This window comes from Empidonax traillii, unplaced genomic scaffold, assembly GCF_003031625.1.
Source record: "Empidonax traillii isolate 1590-97213 ecotype Southwest subspecies unplaced genomic scaffold, ASM303162v1 scaffold110:size1153230, whole genome shotgun sequence".
In the NCBI taxonomy this organism is placed as follows: domain Eukaryota; kingdom Metazoa; phylum Chordata; class Aves; order Passeriformes; family Tyrannidae; genus Empidonax; species Empidonax traillii.
In genome coordinates, this window is record NW_020955303.1 from 72291 (window position 1) to 95678 (window position 23388).

The following is a 23388-nucleotide window of genomic DNA, read 5'->3' on the forward strand; positions in this document are numbered from 1 at the left end:
TGAGAAGGGGATCAGAGGGGAAGTGAATGATGTGGAATACATTTGAGTTCTGTTTCATAGGGAGCTCACTTCCCAGTGTCCCTCAGTTACAGTCTTAAAATAATAATTTCATAGACACAGAGTGGAATTTAATTTGAAAAGTTAGAATTGTTTGGGTTCATTCATCCGTTTGGAGATTGGCAAAATACTGGTAATCCTAATAAAAGTGTTGTATACTTGGAACCGTGTCTCAAATGAAGAAACAACACCATTAATTTTGGAAGATTTAGTGGGAAATGAAGATGGCCCTGAGCCTTTGATAGCACATAGACCAAATACATTATTCTCCAAAACAGTGAAACTATGTAGTGTTTTGTTGCATTGCCAGGAACACCGCTAGCATGGTTGTTTTGAAGTCTGGAGGGGTGAGGAGCATGTGCTTTTCCATCTTGCTCAAATATTATTCTTCAGAAGTAGATTTTACAGTATTTTTACCTCAGTTATAGGTAGGATATAGTTATAGGTTCTCTCTGTCAATAATCCACTGCACTAAATTTGTTAGCATCTGGTAATACCACTATTATTTTTATTTTGACACTTTCCTGCCATTGTAATCTTAAGGCAACTAGGATTTATCTAGTCTGTCCTCTCAGCATAAGCCTTTCCAGAGTCATAGCTGGTTCAGCTCTATTGGCTGAACTAGACTTGTTTTTCACGTTACTTACATGCTTTGACCCTAGAAGTCAGCTCTTTTATTAGGGGCAAAACAGGCTGCTTTGATGATCTTCCCCCAGCTGTTGATGTTACTTAAATCAGTTCGGTGGGCTCAGGGGCAGAGCATAGGCCAAAAAGCACAGTCCAGGGTTTGCAGGTCTTGTGTATACATGCTCTTATATTTGTTGCTCTGATACTTTCTTTCCAGGATGTGGCTTTACAATTCTCAGCTTGTGACTTCCTGCAGCAAACAAATGGATGGTTTGAAGTCACTATCTTGCGGCAAGGCAGGTTGGGTTTAGCTTAGATTGAAATAGATGTGGATGTGCAAAAACATAATCAGTTTCCTTTATAACATATATCTAAATTTCAACTGTCACTCTCTCTTTGAAGAAACAATTACCTAAGAGTGAACAGGCCTAAAATGGATACATTTCACCCTTTAAATGTGTAAAGCTGCATTTTCTATCAAAAATACATTCAGGATGTCGGCAAACAACAAAATCAATAATTTGTCTCAGTTATAAAGGTGGGAAAGGCTTTCCAAGTTAATTGCAATTTCTCTGCAAGGTGTCAAACTGGTAATAGATTAGATGGTGGCTCGGTTCACAGGGCTTAAAATCAGGTGTCTGCTTTTTCAGAGTACTTGTTTCCATTAGTATAAATGAGGAAAACAAGGTGCATGTCTCTGTTGACATTGCTCAGAACTGAACAGATTGTGACTTTGGTCTTTTTTACCAAATCCCCATATGTAATTATGGACATTTGCTCCTGAAACAACACTTGTGTATGGTGGACTGCTCTGTGCTACTTCATACTTTTTTTCTGTGTGTATGTGCGATATGGGAATGGATAAGGATATAAGAGTTGGCATATAAGTAAGGATGCACGAGGTGATCTTTTTGGTATGCTGAGATGGAATTAATTGTGCACGTGTAAATACATCACTATAAAAATGAGAAAGCTAAAGAATGTTGATGAACAGTTATGGGGAGAATTCAGATAGCAAGATTGTGACATATACATCCATCTTTAAATGATGGAGTTGAGTTGACCAGAGCCTTGAGGTGAAACTCCCACATTTTCTTTCAAATGACTACAACAGCAGCCTTCCTATCTGATCTGTGGATGCTATTAGAACACGAATTACTACAATAGAGGAAGAGTACCTTGTATTGGAACAGAATCTGCCAGTTTAAATGTAGAAAACATTGAAACGAAAGAATCTCCTTTTGCCATCTTTGCATGTCGGTGTCATTCTTTTTAGTATGGGCAAAGTTTCAGGGTCTGTCTGGTTTCAGCCAACTGGTTGCTGTCTCTTCTGAGGTTTGTCAAAATTTGCACTGTGACTGTAAGTTTTAATTTTGCTGCAAGTCTCTTGCTTCTCTTAGAAGCCCACTAGTGTTATCATAGTTTTCCTCCTTCCCATATTTGTTCAACAGCCTGGAGTCGTCTCCTGGCTGACCATGTCCAGTTAACCTGAGGGAAGGAGCAGTGCAAGTATCCTCGTTCTTGCTGAGGGGCAGTGGCAGCAGTTGTCTCATGGTAACCCAGCTTTTTTTTTTTTTTTTTTTTTTTTTTTTTTTTTTTTTTTTTTTTTTTTTTTCTCCAAATCCCCTGAATGTAGCCTATACATTATCTGTGTCCTCACAGTCTGGGGGCAGCTACCGTAGATAGCCATTTGAAAATGAAGTAGAAAACTGTCTGTTAGGGGCATCTTTGGTGATAAGCACTGACTACCCTCCTCTCTCTTGGTGTCCAGAGCTAGAATTACTTGTGGTAAACCAGAAATACCCTTCTGAGGGAACAGCCTTGCCCCATGTGATAAGCTGTTGCCAAGATAAGGCAGCAGGAATATACTCTCTTTGGTCCCATATTTATGTAAGAGGAGTGCCAAGGTGGACTTTCTGACTTGAGTTTTCAAGAATTGAATATACACACAACCACAGCCTGTGATTGAGGACATCTTGGGAACATCATGAGCATTTTTTTTTTGTTTTTTTTTTTTGGGGGGGGTTCATTTGTTTCTTTTGTGTGGTGTTTGTTGTTGTTGGTTAAAGTGATTGATGCATTTTAAAGGTGTTGATGATTTCAGAACATTGGATGCCTCAGGTACCTGCTTTAAGAGTTTTCACTGCAGTGTCCTTCCTAGGCACTGAAGCCAGCTCGTATTGCACATTCCTACATGTGAAATGGTTGCAACTGGTATGAAAAGTATGTTGGAAACACTCTTGGAACTACTAATAAATTAGACGTGGTGAAAATGGTCTTTGACACTTAAAGATTGAAGGATTTACTGACTTAAGTGTCAGTAATGTCCTGAAGCTCAGGCTGGAATCAGTTCAATTTGCGCAAGCCATTGTTTCTGCAGTGTAACAACATGCAAACATCTCATAAATTGTACTTCATCTGACATTTGCTATTTTGAGTTACAGTTTAATTATCACTATTTCTGATTCTAACTTCAGAGTTTGTTTTTCTGCTATGCAAGTTGATATTGGATATATTCTACCTTGAAGAGCTGTTTTCAAATTTCTCTTTTCACTAAGCTTTCAGTTTACAGCTACCTAATTGGGGTGCCATGATAGGATGTTTGTTTTCCTTGTTTTCTCTCTCTGTAAGTGTTAAAGCAACTAACTGATTGCAACAATGCAGAGTCAGGTACTCAGTTATGTTTTGAGTGAGACTTTCAAAAAGAAATTTCGTCTTGGAAAAACATGTACTGAGAAACATGGAGGATGTCCCTGAAACTCTGTGAATGAATGTACAGCTGTCGACTGACCCACAGTGGTAGGAAGTGGCCAGCAAAGTATTAGCATTCTTGGCTTCAAGACAAGATTGATAACAGACTAAGATACTTCTGCATCTTGAAAAACAGGAGAAAATATTTTTGTATCTTAGAGCTGATTTTCTCATCTCAGTAGATTGGTTTCTAATGCCTACAACAATGTAATCCATGGTAATGTAATCTAAAAGTAGTAGAATTTTTAATATATTTTTAAACTGGTTTTGGGGAGCAAGGCTTATTATTAAGGATCTCTTAAAGGAGGAAAGGATGAACCTATGTAGCTTTGATAGCTACAGTAGCACAGCTATGGGATGATTCTCTCATTCTTTCATTGAAAGCTTCTTCCCTTGCAGAAAGTGTTTAATTTCATTTTTATGTTTCCATTACTTACTTGTGTAGCTCTCAGTTCAATATTTAACTTTTTGGCTGTGGTTAAGTTATGCCAAATTATTATTTGTATGGTTATTATGTTAGCTTCTGTAATCACTTAATTTTTTGAAGTAGATTTTTTTGTTTGTTCGTTCCTGTTTCAAAAGCTGCCTTGAAACCATTTAGCATGTGATAGTGTAGGGTCAGTGTTTTTTTTTTTTTCTAGAGAGTGAGGTGATACAATCACCATTAATTTGGGAATTCAAAGTTTGGTTCTGGAGTCTCCTAGAAGGTGATTTTGAAAGAGGCAAGGCAGAGCTGGGAGAGATCCAGGCAAGAACAATGTGGATCCTCTCATATTTATACCTTTAAAAATAGATTAGAGAAACAGTTGCCAGGAGTAATATTTCTCTCCCTGCACTAGGCACCTGATAAATGACTTGAGAACTTCTGGCCCTGTCCAGCCATATTTTCTCACTGTTTCTGTGTGCCTGAATCAGAAGTGTTTGTTTTGTTTTGTTTTTTTAGGTGAGGTTTGGTGCCCTTGTTTTCTCCCTAGTCACTTGTTCTGAGATGGTGAATGGTAAAGTGTAACTAATTTCAAATCATTAAGGAATCCTGGTTTCTCTGCTGGGTAGGAACTTGCTGCTTGTGGAACTACACTTTCTTTTTATCTCTGGAGCAAAAATAAATGAATCAATAAATAAAATTAATCAGAGTAACCAGGTAACTATGGCAAGACTCATGAAAGCCTTTGAGGCTGGTGTATTTGTTTGAACTGCCTTATACTAAGTGCATATGAGAGGAACAAGGTAATTCTTGCCCTGCAGCATTTACAGCCTTAAAAACTAATTTTGTTGTCACTTTGGTATAAAGAGTGAAAGGCTTTGGGCAAGTGTTTTGCGTGTGGACAGGAAGGGTAGTAGAGCTATTGTTATTAGGCTGTGTCTATAAACTGCCATGCTGCCACATCCTGTTCCCTGGACCGGGGAGACTTTGGAAGAGGAGTCAGAAAACCCTGAGCCAGGAAGAAATCTTGCTTTTGGGAGCGGTGACTGCAAGCAGAGCAGCAGAGAATCTTGCTGTGAAGACAGTTCAGAGTCGGTGAGAACTAAGGTTTTTTAGGTCTGCAGTAGCTTTTGAGGAAGTAGTCTGAATATGGATGTGGAGCCAGTATCGAGGAAACCCAACAATGCCAGCAGCCCACCTGCACACCTTGGTTCTGTTCTGGAATGGAAAGGGCGAGGTGGGCAGTCACCCTGTGCTGCCTGAGCTGCTGCTGCTCTGACTTTCAGCAAAACGAATGAAAATCGGTCAGTTCAGTTTGTGTTGCAACTGTTTTCAGAGAAGGTCTTTCCCATGTTCCCGTTCCCTGTACCTGCCCCTCCGAGCGAGCCGGTGCAGCGGGGCTGAGGCGGGCGGAGCTGCCGCGAGGTGGCAGCAGGCAGCCTGCTATCTCGAGAGACCTCGACGGGCGGTTTGGAGATGCCAAATCCACAAGTATTTTTAGTACAGCCTGTTTCCGTAAGCACATCTTTGGAAAAAGAGGTAGATATTCAAAAAGCAGAGACAAGTTACTGTGGAAAAGTGGGCCTTAGTCAAGTCTGCGACATAGGAATGAGATATTAATGGGATTTCTGTAAGCAGTTCCTAGGCTGTGACATTTGAAATTCTTGAATGATGTTTGTAAGGACAAAAACTTTAAAACTCCTTGACTGCATTTATTTTTTCTCCCCAGGGCTGTGGGATATCTGGGGACAATGCATTGTAGCAGGGGTAGGTGGCATCTGCTGAGATACTCTCAAAATTAGGGCATCAAGAACCTGTGCAGCTCAATAGCATTTAAACTCACTGCTGTTATTGAGTCTCTTACTGAATATCAAGAGAGGAATTGTATTTTATTAATGTCTTTTACCTCCTCCAAGATTCATTTAACTTACCTCTACATTTAAGAAGCAAAATGCTGAACACAAAATTACCTTTTAAAATGCAGAACCTTTATCCTGGGGATGGTGGAAGATGTATCAGAAACAGAAATTTCTGCATTGCTATGTTATTTTGTATAATAACATATAATTCTGTAAACATATTGTTTTCAGACCTTGAATTCTATTCTATTTCCAGACTTATCATTTGGAGAGGAGAAACGTGGTTCATGTCAATAGATAGATACCATCTCTTTTACATATTTGGTAATGACAACCACCTAAGTTGGTCGAGTTAACAAAGCTTCTGTCAAAAGAAGAGGAATAATATTAATTAAAAAGCAGTTAATGTATTTTCCAAAGGAGCATTTGTGTGGTTTTGGTATGTCTTTTTGTCTGAGTTTTTTTTTTTTATTTATTTCTTCGAAATGGAAAATATCTCAGTATCTCTCATAATCTGAGCAGTGACTGCCTGGAATACAATACTATGTTGGTAGCTATAATGAGGCATATACATGTTGGTAAACAGTATAGTGGCTCTTCTGTATCTTGGATGATGGCTAAAACCAGTAGTGCCACATCAGAGCCCCTCATTTTCACAGCTTATATAATTCTACCTGGGAAGAAATGTTTATGTGTACTAATGAAAACATATGCAGTGAGCTCTGTTACTCTGTTTGTATCCAGTCAAACCAGACCTCTTCAGGACATACAGGATTTAACGCTTGGGTGCCAATCAGTTGTCTGCAGGCCCATTTGCATGCGTGAGCTCTTTGTGTCAGATTTATTGGATCCACACGGTGCACAGCTTAAATTTAATGTTTATGTGAAATGATGGGTTTGCTGCAAATGAGCGCTCTGCAGAGGTTATATCTGCAATTCTGAACATCCAGAAATCTGGAATGCTTAAATTGCACACCAAAACTTAGCACTGCATGGGCACTGTGTAAGTGCACTGAGTTAGTGAGGAGACTGGCTGGCTCAGTGATATCATGATCACCCCAGTTCCCAGCTGCTTCTGTGCTGCTTACTGGGGTGTTCCTGCTGTACCCCAGCTCTTCACTGCCTGCAGCACCTGCAACTAATGCAATATTTCGATCAGCTTCTTTGGCACCATGGCCCTTTGTGAGAAAAAGGAAAGATATGTCATTTGCAATTCCCAGGAATGCCTTCCCTCTTTTGGCCTTCTATTTATCTCTGCTTGCAGACAGCCCCTTCCAATGACGTCAGATCTCTTGCTCCTTCTAAGCTTGGGATTTGTAATATCTCAAGCTTCAGCTCTGTAGAGTAAAGAGTATGCTCCAGGCTCTGAAGAGTTTTAGTTGTAGGATTGTTCCATCCTCATATCAGTCCCCCCATGGTTCTTGTGCAACTGTTGCAATTACAGCATACACCTAGCAACTCGATGTTTTTAACAGATATCTAATGGCATAGGAAGTTATTTGAGTTGCATCCATGTTAGAATAGATTATTATTTTCCTAGTGCAGTCTGTGTATTGCTTAAGGTGAGTGAAATCCTACCAGTACCAGCATGAACTTTCAGTCCTTTCTGTTCATTTGGGATTTGCAGATCTTTCTGTTTTAGCTGAAAAAAGCAGTTGAGCAGTTTCTTTCAGACAAGTGGTGCCCTGTAATTTTTAACAAAGATGACACACTCTTCCAATAAATTCTTCCATTTTGTCTCAAGGGAAAAGATAATTGATATGCAAATAGGCTTTTCTTTTACAGCTCTTTTTGTGATTCTGGTGATATCAATGATGGCCAGTTAGAGTCATTAGGGAGAAGCTGTTCATCCAACATAAAGACTATTTTTATCTGCAGGGGAAATGAATTAACAGGATGCTCTACCTGCCAAGTTCACTGTCATGGTTTCATTGCCAGCTGATCCACCAGACTGGTACATATTTTTAAGGAATGCTCAGCTTTCAGTGATCCCTAAGAGGCCCTGGGGTGACTGGTTTTCCCTCCAGTCACCGAGAGCCTGTGAGCCATGGTGAGGTACACAACAGCACCCATTTCTGGATGTAGTCCTTCATGGGGCTCCAGGCAGATAAATCCATCCATGCTGTTACAGGGGCCACATGACATGCTGATCAGTGTAGTTTGCATTTGCATCTTTCTATCAAGACACACTTTTAAGCAAATCTAATATGTACTGTAATATGAGTGCTCATGACAGGACCTTTGACCACTCTAGCAGTGCATGTCAAAGGATCTTGGGACCCCCTGAGACTTACTAACCTTCTGATGAACTCATATGTCCCTTTTTCCCCTTCCCAATCCTGTAGGACCCACTGCAAAGGAAGACTTCAGATACATGCCAACTTTTATGTTGACAGAAGTAAGCCAGTTAGTATGTATTGCAATTTGTCATCAGGCAAAAGGGCAGATTGTGTTTATAAGTTGAGACTTCCAGCTCCATCAGGTTGTGCTGGAAAACAGCTACACTAGATCCGCTCAGTCAGGACTGCTCAATTTTTACGGCTTTTAAATAATATTCCGGTGCTAGAAATCTGTGTGAGGAGATCATATATTATAAATCCAGTGTTACCCTAAGATAGGAGAGTCAAGGAGGATGATAATTTTGGCAGAGTTGTCCTGTAGTCCTTCTTCAGAAAGATGCCAAGCAGCTACTCCCTGTGAGACATATCACTTCCTGTGAAGAGTGATCGAAGGGTAAATTCTTGGCCAGAGGTGTTAGTAATAAAGTTAATGCCTTTTACATATTGCCTCTGCTATCATGATAATAATGTAAGGGTTTCAGTTCAACTTAGATTTAAACCTTTCCTTGATTTTGTGCTTAATATTCACTTCTACCTTCATACAGCTGTAATTTAGATTTATGAGGCTGGAAAGAACTGTTATGATCGGGTAATCTGACCTGAACAGAGGAGGCCATAGACTTTCACCTAAGCTTGTGCCTACATTACAGCTATCCCTTCTGGCTGACTTCCAACAGGTTACTGAGAAAGATCTCCAGCCGTGATTTTAGTATTAACCTTCGGTTGTTCATTCCCTCCCCTTCCCCTCCGCCCCCCTCTTTTGTTATATCCTCTGTTACCTGTCTCCTGCTCCTTTTGGCAATTTCTATCATGCTTCATGCAGATGGAATGCCTTTAATCTTTAGTTAATTGCTTTCCTGTTCTTCTAATAAAGCCCAAAGACTCCTTTCACAGTAAGGAAAAAGGATTTTGTGTTAATTAGCCCCTGTGCATATGGTTAGTGAAAAAATATTCATGGTTTTGTGTGGTGGGACAGTAGGAGTCTGGAATCTAATCTATGCTGTATGTCAGGGATTCATGAAACTGTTATATACCATAATTAATTTCAACTTTTATTTTTCAGAGCAGGAGCTATCCTTTCAATATAACCTGAGAAATGAGAGCTGATCTTTTAATATAGTGACTCAGCTTCAGAAGAAACTGGTTTTTTGATTTTTGATCCAATTATCTGTTTCTTTTGATACCTGTTGTCCCTGCCTGTTGAAATAATAAAAAAATTAGTTATTTTAAATTACATACTTTGCTACATGACAGCTACATATGGAGTATGAAATGCTGCTTCTTGAATATATTTGAAGCATCTTGTCCACCTGTCCCCCCATTCTATGTCTCAATGACAAACACATGGAGTATCAGAACTCCTAAGGCTGGTCCTAAATTCCCTATCTAGTCAAGGGAAAAGACATGTGTCTTTGACAATTTTCAGACAGAAGTCATCTTTGCCCTAAATTTGGGCATTTAAATCATCTGTGAAGTACAGTCAATCACCTTTCCAGACAAACAACACAGCCATGTGGTGTTGCAGGATAATTTTACCAGAATAGATGTTTAATTGGAGACTACTTTGTGTAACACACAGGAGTGGTGACTGGATTTGATACTCTTTGTATGTTAGGCAAATAAGAGGCTTGTGTTTTCTTTGAAATAGTTGATCAGAGTCTCAGAAAAAATCCCAAGTTTTTGATGTCATCTTTTCCCATAAATGGGATGTTGTAGGTATTGCACAGGCAGGCGGGGTTTTTGTAGTATGCAAAAGTTACTTAAAAATGCTAGATCCTTATTTTGTCATTTAATTTACATAACCACCATATGGCAACAGTCCATCTACCACATACTGGCTGTAACTAATTTTAACATTATTATTCATCTTTCTTTCAGTAACAGAAGGAAAGAACTTCTGCTGTTTGGAATTGTATACATTACCCAATGTGTAGTAAAATGGTGTGTTCTCCCTTAGATAAAATGCAGTCTCATCACTGCAGAGCTCAAAACTGGAAAATAGAATACACAGAAGTGGGAAACAGACCTAATTCCTGAATTATTTCTGTGTCTTAAGTGACAATTTGTTTTGGTCGAGGTTTAAGGTTTCTCTGCTTACCCATTGGGAATGTGCTGGTGAAGGTCTGTTGAGCAAAGTGGTGCAACTTGGGAATAGTTGTCTGAATAGGTGGTTAACAATGGACAAAAATGACTGAAAGTGAGAGAGGTGTCAAGCTGAGTATTTCGTCTGACTCTTGGAAAGAGCAGAAGAGAAGCTGGCCAAGATCTAGATTAGCTGACTGATCTATAAGATGTAGTTTCTAAGCCAAATCATTAAGCCTTGAAAGCTAGCTATTAATCATCCATAAAGGCTTTTGTATCCTCTTTAGAGCATTGCTCAGGGAAAGCAGAAATGGCCCTGGCATATGCACAGGAAATTGGAGAGTGGAGGCAGCCGCTCTGGACCAAGTACAGCCTATGTGCTAATCTGGGGAAGGCCGAGAAATGGGAACACAGCAAGACATGGTTATCTAATTCGTGAAAGAGGCTGGCTAGTCATGATGAAGAGATTGCTTTTAAGGATGCAGGATGTTAACTTTTTTTTTTTTTTTTTGGCAATATGTAGGCAAGCTGAGAATGATTAGGCTGCAAGGAACATGTAGAGTTTATCTTTTCTCTAAGGCAGGGTCAGTTAACTTTTTTTGAGGAAGGTTTTTCAGACCTCTTCTTCAGGCAGTCCATTCCCAAATTTCATTATTCATTATTCAAAATGCCCTTGTTTTGAAGTGGAAACTTTGCTGTTAAAATCTAGACCTGTTATTTTTTCCTCTCTCCTGGATAAATTTAGGGAACTAACTTCAATCTCTCCGTCCAGCAGTGTTTTTATGTGCTTAAGGGGTGTTAGCATGTCTTATATTCTTTGGATTCAAAATTTCACTGCTCTATGTTTTCTCCAGGTTCATGTTTCCTAGAACTGTTCTTGCAGTTCTGTTCTTCATTCTTTCCAGTTGGACCAGTTGAATTTTTCTTATTTTTTGTATTGTGAGAACAAGGCAGTATCACAGCTGTGCCTTGTAGGGCAGAGGGTTTTTACACATTTTGCATTTTATATTCTGGCTCTTGGATGCACGTATAATTCTGTTGGTACCTTAAGAAACCTGTCATAGCTTGATGTTGACTTATGTTTGGCTCCTATTTGATATTATTCAAGGTCCTCTGCTACAGAACTGATTTCTAGTCAGCTTTTTCCTGTTCTGTATTTGTGTGGTTTATTTGCTTTTATAATATCTTCAATTTGTCCCTGTTGGGCTGCATTTTCCCTTCAGACATTACCTCCTTTTTTGTCCAGATTATTTCATCCTTTGCGATATTTTCATTTTCTTCTAGGTTCTTGCCATCTGTATACTTAATATACATGCATTCTCTGAATCATGGATATTGGAATGTATTGCAGCCAGGACAGACCCCTGGTGAACCGCATGTGACACATCCTTCTGTTCTGATGCTTACTCATATATGGCAATGCTCCGGGAGAGATGCAAACCTAGATTCACAGTTTGAGAATTTTTTGGTCACAGGATTGTAATTTTTACTTTCTCCTGGCTTTATGTGTTACATTAATTACATTCTATCTACTTAATTTTGGGAAATATATATAATCGTGACATCTAAAAGAATGCAGAAGTTGAAAACTGTGACTTGTGATTGCTTAGTGTTTGGGTCTGTTTACAAAGGACATATTGGCTGATATACTAGAAGAAAAGGAAATAAAACCTGTGATTATGTACTCCCTCCATACCAACTATAATGTCCCTCTTGAGATACAGTTTATCTCAGTTGGCAGCAGGTCCTGCAAACTTAAATGAAGACATGGTTTGTGGTTAAAAAAAAAAAAAAAAAGCAATTGTGACTCTTTTCTTATGTTTTGTGGTTTTTATTTTATTTTATTTTTTAAGTTAAAAATTGGAGCTGCACCAACAGAAACTGCTTACCTTACAGCATTGGCTCATTCTAACTTTTGTTTTTCATGAGGAGATCAGAGGCATTAGAAGCTACTTTCTAAAAGCACTTCTTATTTCTAGGTGCTGAGGATTAAGGAGGAGCTGAGCATTTATGCCATCTTCTTTTTTTTTCCTTGAAAATACAATTTTGCAAGAAAGACTACGTCTTTTGCTGCGTGATATGTATTTTAAACCATTTCCAGTTTCTGTGGAACATTTTTCTCCAACCTTGGTCATGTCTTGGATCTTCTCACATCATCTCATGAGAGCAGTAGCTACCTCTTAGCTCTTGACCTTAGTATCACAAGTAGTTAATTGACTCAGTTTAGGATAACTGAGTTACCTGGATAATAGGAAGAAAAAACCTTGTGTAGTTCCGTTGCTCTGTTTTTCTGCTTTTGCTACCAGCGATGTCCTGACTTCCAGCTTTCCTTTATCCTTCATTTCACTTTTGACTGCTCTTTGCTTTCCCTCTTCATTCTCTTTTGTTTGTTCTCTTTTGCACCTGTCTTCCCTGCAGGAGGACATTTGGTGTGTGGGGAGGTGAGGAGGCCTGTTACCAGTCAAAATATCTCATATTTTTCCGGTCCTTTCGCACTTACTGCTCCACTTCTGACAGCAGTGAAACCTCCCAGTGTGAAAACCTCCCTCCTTGCTCACATAGTGGGGACTGCAGGGAGGGCAGTCACCTTTCCATCCCTGATGGGACTCTGCATCAGGCAGTCTTTTTTTATATTATATTCTAACTAAAGGTAGGCTAAGGTTGGTGGTTCATTTTTTTAAACTTCAAACAAAGCAAACTTTATTGGAATAAAAACTAGACAATTAAGTTTTTAAACTGAGCAGACTTGGAGCTTTTAAGAAAGACAAAAAGGAAATTAAAAAATTGCAACAGTATGTGCTCTTTCAGGTGAGTCCTTGGTTTAGCCAATTCAGTGACTTGCTGAGTTATAGCAAACTATCCAGTCTCCTTGTCCCTGGGAAGTTCTTGTTCTTCCCTGAGCTGGCAGGCTCCTTGGTGCTCCTTGGCATGTTCTTGTTCCATGTGATGATTCCATGGCCTTATCTCTTGCCTTAAGCATCCCAAAGGCACAATAAACAACACTCCAAAGAAGACTGAGGTTCTTCCTTCTTAAGTTCTGGCTGACCCAGTGTTTTCAAAAGAAAATAACAAGAACTTTGAAGCAGTAAATAGAACAGAGTCTGTCATTTGAGAAAGCATTTGAGAAAGAGGGATTGTCTTGAGCACTGGTGGGTGTGTGGGGAAAGAGTAGATGAACAGGAAATGCAAAGTTACAGTTCTGTTTTGTTAGAAGGAAACTCCTAATGAAATAAATGAAGAGCAGAATTCTGAATGCCATTGCTCATCTGGGATTTTGGAAGAGGAACTTAACAGTTGAATCAGAGTGTAATTTTATTTAAGTGTCCCCAGTGGCTATGGTATTATTATTTATTTATGCCTGTGCCCACACTTAGTTGAACACTTTCCAAACATTGAGGAAAAGACAGTCTTTAGTCTGAGAAATTGCAGTCTAAGACTAGAGAGAGGTGAGTACGTACAGATTAGCTGTATTTGTTGAATTCTTAATACATCAGGAAGAAGATTGCTTATCTGATACTAATGGAAAAAAATTGCTTATGATTGATCTATTGTGGAAGAAGAGGAGTTTTTACATAGACTAAGAAAGATTTTTTATATTGTAATACAGCTTCACAATCTCATCTGCATTTATGTTTTCTATATTAATAAGTCTGTTTTCCTGAAACATGAATTATACAAAGATTAGCAATGTGCAAAAATGTATCTTAAGCTGGAAGGTAAAACAATTATTGCTAAGGATTTAAGAGGAGTAATTTATCAGGCATATGAGATATTTTAAAAAAGCTAAGGTTGCATTTGCCCTTGCAGAAAGACTGACTGGCAGGGAGGAAGCTGAGTCAGAGCAAGGTGATGGTGATCTGCATGGGAAGGGGTATTTCTTGTGATGTCTAGTGTTTAGTGTGTTAAAGCATGGTGTGTGTTGATAACCTTTTCCTTTTAGTTCTTTGTACTTCAAGTTTTACCTCTTTGCACCTGCCCCCCAACCCTGCCACCCTGAGAGATTGTTGAGTCATGGCCTGAAGTAATTTTGCCCACTGGGTCCTGTTCAGACACCCACTCCCCCCCATAATTTGATTTATTACCATTAAAAAGAATCTTCTAATCTTTTGTTTTCTTTTTAGCACTTGCATAGAAAGTCTGGGGAGATGAAAAGTGCTTTGCCCATAGTGCTGCATGTACCTGTAGATGCATGGCTGTGCTTGTTTCAGAGTATCTCCTTCTGTGCAGATCATCACTTGTCTTCAGTGAGTGCTTCACACGGCAGACCCTGGCCCCTTTCCTCCCTGTTGAATCCTTTGATAAGTGATGCTTGTTCTTGCAAACATGTATTGGTTACAGAATGCAGGTGCCTGACCCGAGCAGTGATGCTTTTTTTTTCTTTTCCCATATTCATAGGCTTAAATCCAGGAGCTGTGAGAACCTCCCGCACAGTACGAGCTGCAGAATATCCGTGCAGAAATTCATTATTGAGTCCTATGTTTATAACAGAGCTGCAAGCATGCCTTTTAGGAATGTATGTCATCTTAGAGGCTCCACCAAAATTACTGATTTATGGTAATTCCAATTTAGTTGTTCCAATGAATAATAAATGTTCTCTTAATTTTAATTCTGATGGAGAATGTCAGGAAAATAAAATCCCAATTAGCTCATCTCAGTTGGGCAGTATGCAATTGTCCTACTTGTAGCAGATTCATTCTTATTTACGCATCTGAAGATCATACAAGCCCTTATAATCACATAGTCATGTTATGAGCTTATTTTTCATTTGCCATTTCCCTTAAACCAGAGTTCTTCTCTAAATTGTTGAACTACAGGATACTGCTTTTTCATATCTGGATATTTGACCTATATTCTTTGTTTGAATGAAAGTAGCACTTCAAGCACCACAGCCTCTGTGTGGAGCTGACCCGTTCTTATAATTTTGCATGCTGCCAGAGTTTGTACTTTAGCTGCAGTGATTCTTTTGTATTCAGTTCAATAATAAAGGTATTTCATATTGTTGAGCCAAGAATAGAAGCTCTGTGCAACACTATTTGAAATACTTCTGTTTAGAAATGTATAAATCCAATTTTCATTTGAAATCCATTTTATATTCAAGAATCTGCAATTGGATTATGAATTAGATAATCTTGTGAAGTATTTTCAGCTTATTTTCCTTATAACTCTATGCTTTTGTTTTGGTACAAAACTTGTTTTTAAACAGAAGGTCCTTTGGTATGATGTAAAATACCTTGTCAAAGCCAGTTATGTCAGTATAATTTACTTTATCACCTAAACTTCTAATCTCCTCCAGTAATGGTGTTTGTGTGACAAACTCTGTTCTCTATAATTCTTACTGAATTACATTAATTATGCTACAGTATTTTTACTTATGGCAAATGGCATCCCTATCGGCCTTCCATCATTGTGTGAGTGATCAATACCAGTCTATCTCTTTAGGTCATCCCTTTTAACCTTCTTAATATCTAATTAGCTTTTTGCCATTCTTTCTTCTTTCCACATTATACCAGTATTCCTTGAAAATCAATTCCAATCGTCTCCCAAACTTTCTTGTTTTTTTGAAGAAGCTCAAGGGCAAAGCTCCTCTAGCTCCTATGGAATGCTGAGGCCTTACGAACTATTCACACATGTCCAATTCCCAGATGCTGGGAAGCTGTTTGTGCCACAGTTGTATAACACCTGGACATAAAAAGTGGGGATAGGTGTTCCAGGGTTCAACTGTAATTTGGAGAAATGTGTTAGACTGTAACCTCTGTGAAGTCTTCAACTTACACATTTGCCTCTCATGTCAACGTTGGCAGTGATAAGCCAGACAGAAGGGTAAAAAAGCATGAGAAAGTCAAGAATGTTTTAAGTCCCTTATACTGGCCCCAAGCGGGGAGACAATAACTTTGCTGTGTCCCAGCTCACTCCTGCCATGCCTTTTCCGTGGGACTTTGTGTTATCTTTCAGCTAACAAACTTTCTGCTTCCTTTTCTGAAAAACAAAGGATGGCATCTTTGCTTGTCTGGTAGATAATCATACACCTCGGCTGAAAATCTGACAAATCATTGTGGAATTTTACAAATGGTTTTACAGTTTGCAAACCCTACAAATGTACATCTGTCTCTTCAGTCTGGTCAGGCTGGTAAGCCACAGCTCACTACCTCTGCTCTGGTAGGAAAAGAAGGAAAATATGCAGTCACTAAATGTCTGTACATGCTTGGAGAATCTGGCTGAGGATTGTCTTTCATGACAAAAGCATGCAGGCAGCAGGGGAGAGGAATTTGTTTTACTTTGAGTTTTAATAAACTTTTGATGCTTTTCAGCCTTGTATTTGATGGTTTGGTTTGCCCCACTGCAGCAAGGACCTTTGCTGTGGTAAGCTGAAGTATTGTCATTGTCACCTGCAATTTGAGATTGGTAAGAAGATGACACTAAAAAGACACCAGCTAGCTGATGGCCATCTTAGTCTCAATTATCAGAATGGATAGGTCAATATGTAAAAGCAAAACATCTATAGCACCAGGTGAGCACATGGCAGAAATACACAATGATTTTCACGTTTTCTTCATAAACCGTACATATAATGGCTTAATAGTCTCCTCTGGCTGCAGAAGCTGGACTCAAGAACAAATAAGAAAGTTTGTTAAGTAAAACAAGTCAATTTTAGGCATAAATATCTGAATGGATCAAAGCATCATTTGTTGCACATGACAGAAAGTGTGGTTGACCAGAAAAAGGTTGAATGCTACAGAATGTGCATAAAGTGTTGGCTTTACAATGCCCGTGATTTAAATGTTCCGATCTTCAAATGTCCACTGTTCCTGAAGCACAAGATTTTAATAAACTGGTTCACTTGAAGACTGCAGAAAAAAAGCCTTAGGCTGGTTGGCCAAGTTCCTATTGATTTCCAGCTGGCATGCTGATATCATCTCCTTCCTCCTCCTCACATAATGCAGTCGCTAAAAAAAATGTCTTGCTTTCTGTATTATGATTTTTATTTCTATGAGATTCTTTTCTAGCAAATGTGTGCACTATCAGCCTTTGTGGCAAAAAAAAAAAAAATCAAATTTTCTGTATATAAAATTGGATATCATTTCATCTTAGAGTTCACTACCACTAATATTTATCTATGAAAGAAATGTGAGATCCTTATGACACTGTTTTGGGCTGGAAACATTGAAGGCAATAGTATGCAAAGCTATCAGTGTCACACAATATTTAAACTAGTTGTATTATACTCTAGTCTTTATCTGCCCATTTTGTTTCAGCTCTGGAACCGTATGCATCATCTGGTTAGCAAGTATGTTTGCTGTGATTACACTCGCCATAGGATTTGCCAAGTTAAACAGAAATTGGCAAAAGCCTTCTCCATCATGTGTCCAGAGCAAGCAGCCTGCTTCAGCAAGCCTGCTTCAGTCACTATGTTGTTTAGATGCTTTTTTTACTCACAAATCTCACTGAATGGGCTTTCACTCTAGAACTAGTGTTTTTTTCTCAGAAAGACCCAGGGATAGATTTCCATGTCCATATAGCTGTAAACTATTGTATGGTCTGATTTACCTCAAAAAGAGAGTGGAATTGCAGGCAGCCACATCTAACTTTATTCCCACTTCCCACAGGCTTCCCAATGTGCATCTGCAGAACTAGGTCTATGCTTTGGCATGGACTGCTTTCTGTAACATTTTATTAGCATAATAAAATACACACGTGAACTCGTGTTTTCAACTGCTTTTCACCTCTATCTAATTAGTATTTACTGCTCCTGACAGTATCTTCTCAGTGTACCAAAGTCCAGAAGCAAGGTAAACGATTTCTGTTCCTCATGAGGGATTTGGTCATTACATAGGCTTATTGCAGGCGCTAAAACTGAGTCATTTAGTTCCATTTCAGAAGCTACAGTGTATCTGCTGGCCTCCTGCTGCCACTCCAGAGAAGTGGACCTCCCACTTGTACCTCCCTAGGACATGACAAACGTTACTAAACACCTTTTACAGCTGGACAACTGGACCGGGCTCTTGGTGCCTTTTATCCAAACATCCCTGCCCAAAGGCTCCTTAACCTTGAAGGTTTCTAAATGCCTTTGGAAATCTTCGGCAACTTAGTCTGCAATGCAGTCTGCCTGTTCAGTGGATCTCAAAAGCAGGCAGAATAGCATGCAAAATCATTTGAAGTGCACCTGCCTGGCAAACTGCCAAAACTGTGTCCCTCCCACGTGGTAATTATGTGGAAGGTGTTTTTAATGGGCCTCTCATATCTGTAGCACTCACCCAGGAGGCAGAGACATAGGTGGGATGCCTTCCTCCAACTTCAGGGACTTCAGGCTCATGCTCCCTCTCCTGCAGCAAAGCACTATAGCCACAGGGCAGCGTGAGGTCTCCTGCGGAAACCCAGGAGGGTGTAAGGCTCAGCAGCCTCACAGGGATTTAGATATGAAGAGGCTGGATGCAGTGGAATAGGGGAGCAGGGTTCTCTCCACTTTACCGGAGTCAGTTCTTCCCACTTAGTGGCCTTAGTTCTTCTATACTTCTAATGATTTCATAAATACCTTTGCAATTTTTCACCTTGTAATGTTGATGGGTAAATGTCAGTGCTGACACTGCTCTTGTGATTTGGGCCATAAGTCTTGTGAAATATGTGACCATCTGTGAAGACCTGGAAGGTGGGTGAAAACCAGGATGCACTAAGTTTCCATGAAAAAATAAAAATAGTTTTTTTTTAGTTGGTATAAAAACCTTGAGAATTTGTCTTCAGTGGAAAGCTGAGACTCAGAAGACAAATATGACTCCAAGTATAACAAATGGCCAACACTCCTAATTTCAGCTAATACAACTCTGAGCCCTGACATGATTTTTTTGATTGAATTGTAGCTGCAGAGCTGAACCTGGCTGAGTTACAGAAAAGTCTGCTGAACATTAGAAGCGGTAAATGAATGGTGTCGGTATCAGACCAATCAGGCTGGAAAACAAGAAATCTCAGGTCATCCCAGAACAGATCAATTATTTATTCACCTGACATTACAGATCACTTAATCATAGATAAACTACTGTCTAGAAAATTTTAAAATGAGGCTTTATTGTAAGCTTAACAAGTCTCTTAACTTTTTCAATTCTAAGGAAATATTTCAGGGTGATTTTTGCATGGAGTTGGAGTCCACACACAAGTTTTCTTCTTTCCCCCACACTATTTTACATAATTTTGATTTTGTGCCTCTTTCTACTGAAGAATTATTGTGTTATATGGAACACATACAGACACTGGGATATCAAATACAACACAGCAGGTTGTAGCAGTGTTGTTAGTACCAAGTACGTCATCAATAGCTGCTGAGGACTGCAAAACCTTTAAATTTTTAAAAAATGCCTAAACCCCTCTAGTCTTTATGCAAGCAAGTAGTACCCGCAGATTAAAACATGTTCCTTTAGCAAAGATATTTCTCAAAGCAAGGTTGTTAATGGATGCAAATGTAATAACCTCGGGCTTATTTTAAGTTTTTAATAGGTCACATGTGTTCTACATACTCATTGAAGGCAGTGCTATTTTGAAGGGGCGATTGTTAAGAAAAAAATCCTTAAGCAAACATCAAATGTATGCAGGGGAAAAAATCTGAATGTCTCTATTAGCTGTTCATTAAATCCCAAAATTAAAATTGACTCCACTGAGGAAAAGCTTTAAAAATTACCCACATTAACCCAATTAACTTCTCTAGAGATTTTAAATTTAATTATAAAAGTATATTTTTAACTAGCAAATACCAGATTAAATTACTTTTTTTATTTTAGCAAATGTGTATATGTTTTAGTCTTAACTTTTTTTCATTCAATAAAACTCTTTTCATGGATGATTGTGACAACTGTTGCAGCTCAGAAGCAGAAGCATTTCAGAATCTCAGTGAGGTGTGTGTGAGTCAAACATTACTCCATAAGGCTGCAGATATGAGCATTAAGCATTAAAATCCTGTTTATCCTGTAGCAAATTCATGGGATATGGCTCTATTGCACTGAGAAACCTGGACCCAAATGGACCCCCTTTTGGAAGTCTGCCCCTGCAGACAAAAAGCACATTTCTAGAGAATATGGATATGTTGAACACCAGTTCCAGCTTGCTTCAATTTCAAATTCCTCTCTGGAAGGTGTTGTACAAAGAGACATGGCCCCTGTGGGCTTGCAGGAAAAAACCCTGTGCTGAATCAGGATAAAATCCTGTTTCCAATTAAGTTGCGTGTTTGTATTTCATTTCCCCAGAGTATGTGAGGCTGCAGAGTTCCTCTGTGTGAGTACCAGTACCTCTGTGCTGACAATGGTCTAGATTGGGCAGAGAGGCTGGATTTAGGTGGAAATGATCAGATAAGGTGCTCATACTGACACAGGCACTTATGCTGTGTAATCAGAGCGCACACACAGCCCGTCAGTGTGGAGGCAGCCCCGATACTTGCCAAGACCCTCTTGTGTGACCGTGCTCCCTGCAGCAAGAGGAAGAGTGTGCCCCATGCATGGTCGTGGGTTGTGGTGGAAAGCTGTGAGGCTGTCTTTTTGTTTTCATTCCCAAAGCCCCTGGAGGAGAAACAGCCCTTTCACAAGAAGAGGCAGAGAAACCATAGCTCAGAGCAGGAGCATTGGAGCTGTCTGCACTGAGGTTGTGGAAGAGGAGAGTGAGGGCAGTGAGGAAAAGGGCAAACCTGTCCAGACCCTCCCACCAGGAAACTCATTACTGAAAGAGGAAAAAACCCCTTTGATTTACTTGTCTTTTTTCTTATTGTCAACAAAATCTCGGGTCCTTATGCCTAGATAGTTGTGGCTGCAGATGTCTAAAGCTAGTGACCCCTTTGCTAATAATCCCCGAGACTCCCTCTGCAGTCAATGGAGAGTGACTGCTGCATTTATGAGTCCATTTCCCAAACTTTTTCAAGACACCTATTTCAGGATGAAGTGATTGCTCTGGAGAGGACTATTTGCCCTCCTGATCTTTAAAAAAATTCAGGGTTACTGTTCTATGTCTATGTGAACTGTTATACGCCTAAACCAATGGGCATGTGAATCTTGGCTCCTGGACTTCCTGAAGGATCCAAAATTTGACACAGATCATCCTGCACTATTCAGCGTCATGGTAAATACATTTAGCATGCTCATAACTGTGACCTGCAAACCCAAGCCTGAAAACCACTGGTGTAACTAACTAACACATACTAGTGAGATGTTGTAAACCCAGTATTATTCCATAATATGGACAAACTCAATCAGTGTGTACTAAAGCTACTGAATTTTGGTTTTGCTCATTGCTTCGTGTGTTTGACATGTAAAACAAGAGTCTGTGTTAATGTTTTAAAAGCTCATAAAGATACCATAATATACTTAGCATATTTTAATCCAACCTCATTGTATCTTAAAAAGAGCACGAAGCATAGCATGTTATAATACTAATTTTGTAGAAGTGTAACTTCAGACCTTAGCAAGTGCAGTTAACACTTACACTGGAATACAGTGCAACTGCAGGAAAGAAAGGTAATTTTTAAGTCTTTGACTTGTAAATTCATTGAAATAATATGATTAATAATGTTTCTTTCTGATGATCAACAAGCTGGTGTTTTTATAAACCACTATGTGGTGTTTATATTATTTTCCCCCTGTTATTAGGAAATAGAAGTGACAGAAGGGAATACAGCTACTGACTTGCAGCCATTTCTTCTGTGGGCTCTCATCCAACAGTTAGCAATTGTGCTTATGTGGATCTATCCTCACAAAACTGTTTCCTGAAAGAACTGGCAGAAACTTGAGTTTTATGTTGCTGATATTTTAAAACATCCTTTCCCCCCCCCAACCCAATCAATCAATTTGAGAATGATTACAAGATTTTAAAGTTTTTCTGAGGAGAAAAAATAATGAAAAGAGATGTTTGGGACACTTCAGTACATAAACATTTCCAGATAAAATATATCTCCTGATCTGAACCTGATTAAAATCTCCATTATTTTCTCAATGTTTATTCAGCATTTCTGCAACTGAAGGGATAATATCCCAAACAGCAGGGAACTGGGGCAATTTTACTACAGCCTCCTGAGCTGCTTGAGCAAAAGACAGAATATCCCCTGCAGTCAGCGCATGTGTTTGGGCTAATTCTTGAATGCAATCTCTGGCCAATTGGTTATTTTTTGACTGGAAGCAGGAAACACTGCACGAGAGGTGCTGAAGATGTGTAGAGCACATCATTTAGCACAATAGGAACAGATCCATGGGGGGGGCACTAAGTGCCCTGTGTTCACACTGTCCCCGGTCCAGGCGTGTTACCTGGGCATAGGACTAGTCTGGTTCTGAGGTCTGGCTGCCCCATAGAGTCGGAGCACAGTCTGTGTTTTGGCTTCATCTGAGAGGGTGATCCTGTTGCTTTGGTCCAAGACAGCTCTGTGGTACAATCCAAACAGTATAAATAGTGATGAAAAAGAGGCTTGCATCAAAATGACAATCCTAATCCAAGCTAAAATGCAAATAATAGACATGTGCAATGAAACCCTTCCTGGAGTATATTTGAAATTAGGGCAGTTTCTTGATGTCAGGGCATGCTGGTTTCAGTCATTGGTTGCCATAAGTCAGAAAGAGAATGCCTTCATGTGCTTCTATCATGGAAAATGAATAGCATAGCTACAGGATTGGAGGAAGCTCATTAGTTTAGGAAAAACTTATTAGTTTCTCCTCTTGAGTTACCCCAGTCCTTTATTTTAAAATTTCCTTTGATTTTTTTAAAAGTGTTGAATACAAATTAAAAAAACCCAACAAACAACCCAAACCAACAAAACCAATAACAAAACAACATAACAGCATTTAGGGGTAAAAATAAATAATGGAGAAATATTGTTGTCTGATCCTAAATAATTTATTTTATGTTTATTTCATTCATAATTTCATCATCCTTCAGGTGTTCAAGTGTTTATGAGTTAGTCTACCAAATATGTTTTAGACTATTGACTACAGTCTATATAGTCCAACTATATCATCCCCAGTGGAAATATAAAGATACTGTATTCCCAAAGGAATATTTTATTTCTCAAAAGCTCTTGGCTAGATACTTGAATTAATTTTTCTACTGAGGGCTTCAGTTTGAGTTCAAAAGCTTTTTGCTACATTTTACCTATTTGATGACACAACAGGCACATGTGGGTTTTTTTTTAGTAACACTTTGGTGGGCATTGAGAGTTAATATAGAGGAGAAACAGAAGGCAATATGGGAGAAGCAGCAAGGACATTAATGAATATGCAAATTCTGTGCCAAATTT

General features: G+C 39.1%; 1 protein-coding gene across 1 annotated transcript in view; it reads left to right on the forward strand.

Moving 5' to 3' along the window:
• The window catches only part of ZNF800 (zinc finger protein 800), a 29171-nt gene extending 14739 nt beyond the window's left edge, over positions 1-14432 (forward strand). Inside the window, exon 6 of the mRNA XM_027882711.1 lies at positions 14261-14432. Within this exon, the coding sequence (XP_027738512.1) occupies positions 14261-14288 (28 nt within the window). The 3' untranslated portion in view covers positions 14289-14432. The remainder of the gene's footprint in view (positions 1-14260) is intronic.
• The last annotated feature ends 8956 nt before the right edge of the window (positions 14433-23388 follow it).